Source organism: Gadus macrocephalus, chromosome 10 (assembly GCF_031168955.1).
Source record: "Gadus macrocephalus chromosome 10, ASM3116895v1".
NCBI classification, from domain to species: domain Eukaryota; kingdom Metazoa; phylum Chordata; class Actinopteri; order Gadiformes; family Gadidae; genus Gadus; species Gadus macrocephalus.
The window spans coordinates 20,926,549-20,935,300 of NC_082391.1; the positions used below are offsets into that span (position 1 = coordinate 20,926,549).

The 8,752-nt window shown below is 47.9% G+C and overlaps 1 protein-coding gene across 1 annotated transcript in view; it reads left to right on the forward strand.

Moving 5' to 3' along the window:
- Positions 1 to 7,520, forward strand: part of LOC132465986 (homeobox protein EMX1-like) — an 11,487-nt gene extending 3,967 nt beyond the window's left edge. The window contains exons 2-3 of the mRNA XM_060062953.1: positions 6,814 to 7,036; positions 7,463 to 7,520. Coding sequence (XP_059918936.1) covers positions 6,814 to 7,036; positions 7,463 to 7,520 — 281 coding nt within the window. The remainder of the gene's footprint in view (positions 1 to 6,813; positions 7,037 to 7,462) is intronic.
- Positions 7,521 to 8,752: the final 1,232 nt, after the last annotated feature.

The following is an 8,752-nucleotide window of genomic DNA, read 5'->3' on the forward strand; positions in this document are numbered from 1 at the left end:
GGCAGTGAGACAGATAGACAGATGGTTAGAGAGACAGATAGTGAGAGAAGTCTGCCTTGTAGAAATTCTCTAGTTTTTCCATAATATTGTGATGCACACAAAACAAACTCTGCATGCATGTGTGTGTGTGTGTGTGTGTGTGTGTGTGTGTGTGTGTGTGACTTTGTGTGCATGTGTGTGCCTGTGTGTGTATGTGTGTTTGTTTCCCTGTGGAGAGTTAACACTACTGGAGTCAGCACCTGAGCGGCTGTACCCCAGATGAGCGAGAGAGAGGAAGTACTAACACTATCACTAGCCTGCTAAAAATACTGCAAATAGCCATCTAATACTAACTTCACCACTAACTAAGACTAGCGTGCTAAACATATAACTAACAACATGCCACCATAACCATTTACTTCTACTATACCAATCGCTGAAAATATGAGTAACTCCTAACTACAACCTTCATAACAACCCAGCTGAAAATACTTTGTGTGTTTGTGTGTGTGACTGTGTACGTTCCTAATGTGTGTGTATGTTTCCCATTGCGTGCATCCATTCGTACGTGTGTAATAAAATAATAGTTACGCCATGCTTTTTGCTGTTTGTCTAAAAGCCTTGAGTTTTTAATTCCGATATATGCCTTCTTCTCCTCCTCTTCCTCTTCACCAAACTGACGGTAGAATTGGGCCTCGCTTGGCCTGACTTTATCCTCTGTTTGCCCATCCATTTTTTCAACAGAGTATTTTGCCCCACATTCTCCCCAGACGTGAGAAGTTGATTGGCTGTCAACAACTTTCAGCACAGATCTCGTACAGTGTAATTAACGCTAAACGAGCGGCCCGGCGAACGAGACAGCAATCTATTTGATTGCATGAACAATAAATGACCATCAACAACAACGTATTTATGAAAAAAGAAATGATGAAATCCCGCAGTGGAGGGAGAGTGGGACGACTAATTATGTAGAGTCAAACTGGGGTTTTCAATGGCTTAGCCGCGGGCGTTGCTTTGTGTTCAGGAGAAGCTAAAAGACTCCTTGGCCGCCATCAGCATAATCAGCATAAACAGATGGGTAAACCCTCAGCTCTCTACCAATCACGCCGCAGCATACACACCTGCGGAAGCCCCTGCACACCCATGATTCATGAAAGGTGATGATTGGCTTTGTCACTTTAACGTACCTGCTTTTCTCACTCCCGAATCGGTCAAGGATGTAGAAATCTCCTCGTAGATTTTAATTAGGATTCAAGGCCTTTGGATGGTTTGCTCCAGTGTTTGGTCCAAACCTTTTCTGGGCTCATGTATCCTCACAGCCCACCCTGTACAACATCAGTAGCACTTCACCCGCATCAAACCAACCAAGACTAATGTTTGAACTAAATCACATTATCATTTAGTGTCAATATTGATATGGTAGTTGCCTAGGTGTCTCAATTGGTTATTGATCAGCGACAGTACATTTTTTTATGAATTAATGACAAAATGTCTGTTTTATTTGTATGTTTTGTAGGAATAACGAAGAAAAATCTAATATTTTACAAGTACCCCTTGGAACCTTCTCAACTATCCCCGAGGTTCAATGATGATGGTTTTGGAGAAACTAATGAATATTTGTATATACCACTTATTTATCTATGCTTGTTTATGTCTTATCGATTTTAATCACCAAGTGGCAATATCGGTTTGTTTAGTAGGGAAGCCTTCCGCAATCTTAGGAAAACCCTCACAACTTCATGCATTTGTTTCATTCTTCATTCCATGCCGATGCCCAGGTAGCATTCAGAATGATGTTGACCCCAGTCTACCGAGGGAGTCCAGAAGGTGTGCCCACCCAGCTAACCAATATGGGCGCGGGTTGATGCGGATCGTTGGTCGAGCCCTAATCCACAGTCATAGTTTGAGTCGTCTCAGAATGATCTCTCCTCCCTGAAAACAAAGCTAGCCCAAAGTGGACTTTGTAGGCGACTCAAACAAAAATGTACCAACCAGCCACAAATATTCTTTTTGCCTGGAATGGGCGGGGCTGCGGGGCTGGGGGGCTGCGGGGAGGGAGGGGAGAGTTTCCGGTGTCGGTGTTCTGACTTGCTGTGGATGTCTGGCTTTGGGATGTGTTATAATTACAGAAGACTGACAGGACATCTTGAGGGCATCCTGATGAAAGGCAGCCTGCAACATGACACCCCTATATTAATCCACCGAGCCTTCTGTTATTTATTTATGGAATACTCCTTGTCAGATCTTAGTGCTGTAAGATATTGGTCGGTCTTTTCCTTTCATCAGAAATGTCTGAATGGAGCGCAATGTCATTATTAATGGACCTGAAGAGAAGCGAAGAAAAAGGAACGGAAGGAAAAGAGAAAAAAGAAGTGGAAGCTATATATTATTATATATTACACAGTATACGTAGCAATGTACAGAGGGAAAGAATGTGTGTGTGTGTGTGTGTGTGTGTGTGTGTGTGTGTGTGTGTGTGTGTGTGTGTGTGTGTGTGTGTGTGTGTGTGTGTGTGTGTGTGTGTGTGTGTGTGTGTGTGTGTGTGTGTGTGTGTGCGCACACGTATATGTGTGTCTGTGTGTATGTGGGTGTGTGTGTGCATGCATATCAAGGACTGTATGTGGATATATTTCCGTCTCATTATGAAAGTAGTGCAGGCTGACTAACTGCTAACAAGAAATAAATCATCCTTAAAACTCCCTCATTTCCAGCATCCCTATCAAAAGATTATGACATATTGGAGACAATAGAAATGATGGTTGATATTCTGACAACCCAACTCTTGTTTCCCTCCCTCCCTCTCTCTCTCTTTTTTTTTTTTTACCAACAATCTGTTTCTATTTTTTATCCCCCCCTGCCTCGATTCGCCTTTTTTTCCTCCACATCGCACTTTCACTTGCTCATCCTCCTCTCTCTCTTTCCCTCTCTCGCATCCCCATCTATCTCTCCTTCAACACTCCTTCTCGCTCATCCCTCCCTCTCTTTCCCCTCTCCCCCCTCTCTCCCCCATCTAGTCTTACCCTCCCTCCCTTCTCTCCTTCCTCTCCTCCACATTTCTCTCACCCCTCTCTCCCGGAGTATCCCTCCCTCAACCTCATCCCTCTCTCTTTCTCTCCCTCTCTCTTTCTCTCGCCTTCTTTCACGACTTCCCACCACTCTCCCTCTCTCTCCTCCACCCCCATTTGTCCCCCATCGCCTCCGACCCCCTCTCACCCACCTCCCTCCCCCCGTCTCTCTCCCTCCCCCCCCAGCCCTCACTCTGAGTGTGTGTGTGTGTGTGTGTGTGTGTGTGTGTGTGTGTGTGAGGAGAATGATGAGCGCGGGACACAATCAAGTGGAAGGCGTGCGAGGGGAGCGGAGGCTTGTCTTAGCGTGCCATCTGTCCTCGGAGCTGACGTTGGCTCTAATTACCGCGGCTCCCCTGGCTAATGCTCCCTCATTAGGCCACGAGAGCATGTGCAACCGACACAAGCACCGGAGAGAATTTGCGCTAAGAATGCTAGCTAGAGCCATTATGGGATCAGGAAATCTGTCTGGTGCGAAAGGCAATTCACACTAGCGGCTAAACGCTCATTTTGCTTTCTCTCTCTCTCTCTCTCTCTCTCTCTCTCTCTCTCTCTCTCTCTCTCTCTCTCTCTCTCTCTCTCTCTCACCCTCTCTCTCTCTCTCTCTCTCTCTCTCTCTCTCTCTCTCTCTCTCTCTCTCTCTCACCCTCTTTCTCTCTCACCCTCTTGCTCTCTCTCACTATCTCTTTAGCTTTCTATCTCCTCTCTCTGTCTCTCACACTCTATCCCTCTCTGGCTCCTCACTCTATCTTTCTGGCGCTCTCCCTCCCTCTCTCCTTTTCACTCTTGGGTGTTCATCTGTGGCGGAGATGTTTTTAGTTAATCTGGTCCAACCGTCACCTCCACCCCAAACAAAACAGTTCTTGAGTCAGGAGCCCCGATCCAAGCCTGACACACACACACACACACACACACACACACACACACACACACACACACACACACACACACACACACATGCAAACGCACACATGCACACACACGCAAACACACACATGCACGCAAATACACATGCACGCACACACAATCTCAAACACAAACCCAGACCCTCACACACATGCACACAAACACACTGGCACATACATACAGCCACTGCACAAATGTGCACACAACTACGAGTGCAACAGCTATACGAATGCACAGATATATGGGCACACAACCAGATCCATACACCAATGCAAGCACACACACACACACACACACACACACACACACACACACACACACGCGTCTACTACCCATCCATGTTAACCAGATCAGTATTATAAAGTCTCCTGTATATCAGTGCATATTCTATATATATATATCTATATATATTGTACCTTAGTACACACGCACGCGCACGCACGCACGCACGCGCACGCACGCACGCACGCACGCACGCACGCACGCGCACGCACGCACGCGCACGCACGCACGCACACGCACGCACGCACACACACCCACATTCCAGCAGTATTAAGTTAATTGCTGCAGGAATCAGCAATAGTTAACCAGCATGTGGTTAGGTTTCCCATAATCTGTCTGAAGTCATTGTTTCCCCAGCATGTTCCCAACAAGTGCTGAGGCAAGTGGTTAACCGAGTGCATAAGAGACACGGAGAGAGATCCTTATCTTCGCCCTTTGGTACGACATGTCAAGGGCTTGTCATTTAAAGCAGATATCATAAAAAACAAGATTTATCATAATGGGATAGAGTAGTAGAACTGAAATCCAAACTACCTGAGGTTTAGTTACCACAAGGGTAATTGGATTGTGGTTAAATTGTGAACGATTTGATTTATAGATGCATAAAACACATTTATAAAAAACTCCACATGATAAGCTCTGATTCCACACTGAGTCAAAGTTATCTATTTGTTACAACAAGCAAATGTTGTTATTCTGAAAGCTTTGTGCGCTATGTGGGTGGGGGGGGGGGAAGGATAGTGCGATAGTGTAGTGATTAGCGTGTTCGACTTCAACCCGGAAAAAGGTTAGTGTAGAAACTGAAACTCAATAATAAAATAGGAAATGATGTCGAGGAACTCCTGTTGTTGGCGTCCTCTTCCCTGTCGATCCTTACCCTGGCCCCGACAGGATGTCAGACCCAGACTGTCACGACTTGACTCAGGGACAGGGACTCGGAGGCAAAACTCAAAAGACGGCAGTATGTTGAAACCAAAAACACTTTACTAGAAAATGGTAACAAAAAACGCTCTCATGGAGGATACAAAACGATAACAAAAGATGTTCGCTTAGGAGGATACAAAACACAATTAAATGCAGTAGTATCTGCAAGTGTCTGGGCACAAAGAACTGACAAATACTGAGGCTTGACAATACCCTGGGGACGCACGACGAACTGACATTAGACAAAGGGAAACAAGGGCTATTTATACATGAGGGAGGGGAGCACAGGTGAGACGAATCAGGGCCCGGGGAGCCAATCACAGTGGAGGAAGTCAAGTGCCTGAAACGAGAGGGAAAAGGGAACTACAAAATAAAACAGGAAGTGAACGACAAGACATGAGTGATTTGAACTTGGCTCAACAGAATTAACAAACTTTGCGTGACCATGACACAGACCCTACTTGGGCACCAAGTAGAGTGGTGCCCAAGGGGGGCATGATTCCCCCCCACTGGACCCTGGGAGTCTCTGTACTCGGGGGGGGGGGGGGCCACACTGGCACCCAGGTCTATGCAGTGGTAGTCCAGCTGGGAGGGGCTGGCCTGACCACAGCTGTCCCGCCTGACACCTCAAGGGGGGCCCCCGCACACCGCCCGGACTCAAACCAACAGCGCCTCTATCCGACCACACTGAGGGCTCTCGTCCGACCCGTTCAGCAGAAAGGTCGCATCGAAACGTACCGTGGAGACTACTGCCAACGAGAGCACAGTAGCTTGTACTTTCGAGGCTTGCTCGAGGTGCAGTACGTCTCCCTTACAGCGGGTGGCGCTAGTCGGCCCCTCCCACGCAACGCGCTGATTCGCTGGTTGTGTACGGGCGGTACTACACACCCAGCGAATCAGCGTAAGCTGCGTCAGCGTCGAGTGTGCTAGCGAATCCGCGTCAGTGGGCTAGCAGCACACATCCAATCAAGGGTATCCGATGGCTCAAATCCGCACCCGCCAACGCTCTCAGACTTTACATGTTGAATCGGACCCGACACCGTCCGCGCGGTTACAAAAGCTTCCAACACAGCTAAACACACCGTACAGATTTCTTTCCCGAACTCGTCCGAGTCTCCCCAACAGTTCCAGATGGCCCCAGGGTTGGGCAGGTGTGTTCCACGCCTTAGCCCCCCCCCGGTGGAACACTGTCCTTGAGCTGGCCTTGCCATCCCAACCACAGCCGGCCCTAGCTGCTGGTTGAATCCAGCTAGATGGGCTAGCAGGGAGGCTAGCACGAGGGGCTATCAGGGATGGAATTGGAGACATTGACAGGAAAGCAAAGCATGGATGCCAGTTGGAATGGTTGTAGTGATGCTAGTTCGGATGCAAGAGGAACTAACCGGAACCCTTGTAACGAAGCAAAGTGTGATATTAGCATAGAGGTTAGCGGAGGACGAGAGCTTTGTGTCACGGTGGCGCCCCCCGGCAACGACAACTTTACCGGGTGTGGTCCGCCTCACGCTCGATGACATCACCAGGAAGTACATGTGGAAGGAAACGTGGGTGGCTGAAGGCACGACAACAACCCACTTACACGTGACACACCTCCCGTCCCTGTTGTTAACACTTTACGCTGTTATTCTGCTCAAGGTGTTTCAAACACCGATCTAAACAGGAAGTCAACCGACCGACCAATCTCTAGCGCTCCCTACGGACCCCCGGGCAGAAGCGTGGTTCGGAGCTGAGGAACCGGCCTGCCACACCACTCCCACGTCAGTCCCCTTCACATCGCCACCCTCTCCCGGTTGTCCCGGTAACCAGGCCCGGTCCCAGGCCCAGCACCAGCCAACCGCATCATCTGGGAGGGCTCGGGGCCCCGCCCACCCGCGTCTGCTCAGGTCAGTCATTGGCCGCCCAGGACGCCAGCCAGGGAGGAAACGGCCCCCCTTGCTTGTCTGTCACATGTATTTAACAGCATGCGTTGCATAACAGCACCTATCTGTTCCGTAGGTTCTCAGGAAGTAAAATAACTAATGAACGATTTTGAGGAGATTTTGAGAGATAATCTACGGGAGCTGTCGCATTTGATCCAAATGAGAACCCGTTTGTATGTATGTGTGTGTCTGTTTGGTGTGTGTGTGTGTGTGTGTGTGTGTGTGTGTGTGTGTTTTTGTGCATGTGTGTGTGTTAATGAGGGTGTTTTATTGTTTATTGTTATTATTATTTTTCTACGTTGATTTCCAAATGATTTTGGATCAATACGGATTGTAAGTAATAATAACAATCCATTTTTTGGGTCCACATTCTGTGTATGCTATGAGCAGCAAGACCACCGATCAACAAGATGTGAAGCTGAAACCCAAATGCCACTTCTGGGACTAGTGACGGGTCAGAGTGTGTTCTGTGTTGGACTTTGAGGCTTCGCTCAGAGAGAGAGTGCCACGTTCTCCATAGAGATCCTTCCTCCTATGTGTGTTTGTATGTGTGTGTGTGTGTGTGTATGTGTGTGTGTGTGTGTGTGTGTGTTTGCTTGTGTGTGAGTGTATTGCTGTCTGCTTGTGTGTGGGTGTGTGTGTTCGTGTGCGTGTGTGTGTGTGTGTGTGTGTGTGCGCGTGCGTGTGCGGACGAGTGTGAGGGAACTTCAGCCAACCCAGACATCTTGTGTGGTAGATTGTGAAGCAGGCACCCGGGAGCCATCTGCAGCTCGGGGACACCAGCCCCCAGCCGCCAGGCTGGACCACGCGTGGCCCGCTTCTGGTGTCTTTTTCGTTGTTGTTCATCTTCACAAAAGACAAACGAAAGAAAAAAAAAAAAGAGATGAAGAAAATCAATTCTTTTTTTTCTCTCCAAGAATAAGGTTTGGCAGTTGATCGGTGAATTGTATTTTGGGTTAGTCTTTCCAATATGCAATTTTTTTTTTTTTATTAACTCATTTTTGAATGCTCTTTTTGCCATTTTTTTATTCCTAAATTCTCCTCCAGGCTCTTTCTCTTCCTCTTTTTCCTCCTCTCTCTCCTCCCCAACTTCTCCTTCCACTTCAACCAGCCTTGTGAAGACCACCGCTCACCTCACTTCTCGGCTGAGGAGGGCCGAAGGGGTCCGCTAGTATGGACGCAGCTTCAGGAGCAACCACGTCTCAGACCTTGTCCCCTTTGAAGCCCCTTCGGAATCCAGAGCTCCCTGTCGTTTCCAGCGTTCCATATCTGGTGTTTCCGGTTCCGTTGGATCCGTGCCGACGATGTTCCGGTACACTTTAAACGCCATACTGGAGTGGAGGAGGTAATCAGAGGTGCGTTCAGAATCGGCGAACATAGGCGAACGTTCGCTGCGAAGCACGTTGACTTTAACCAATACAATTTGAAAGATTTTTAGACAACGTTCTAAACGTTTGTTTTAATGTGTAAACAAACAAATGGCGACAAGAAAGGCCATTGTATTGGCTGCAGCCTCCATGATAATTGACAAGTTTACAGAAGAAGGTTTAGAAGTTGTCGATCTCGTATAAAGTATACTGCGGACAAGAAATTCGGACGATTCAAGAATAGAGGGCTACGTCACCGAAGTTGTGCCCACTTACTGCGATGTCATGTTCAGATCACATTTTAGGATGCACA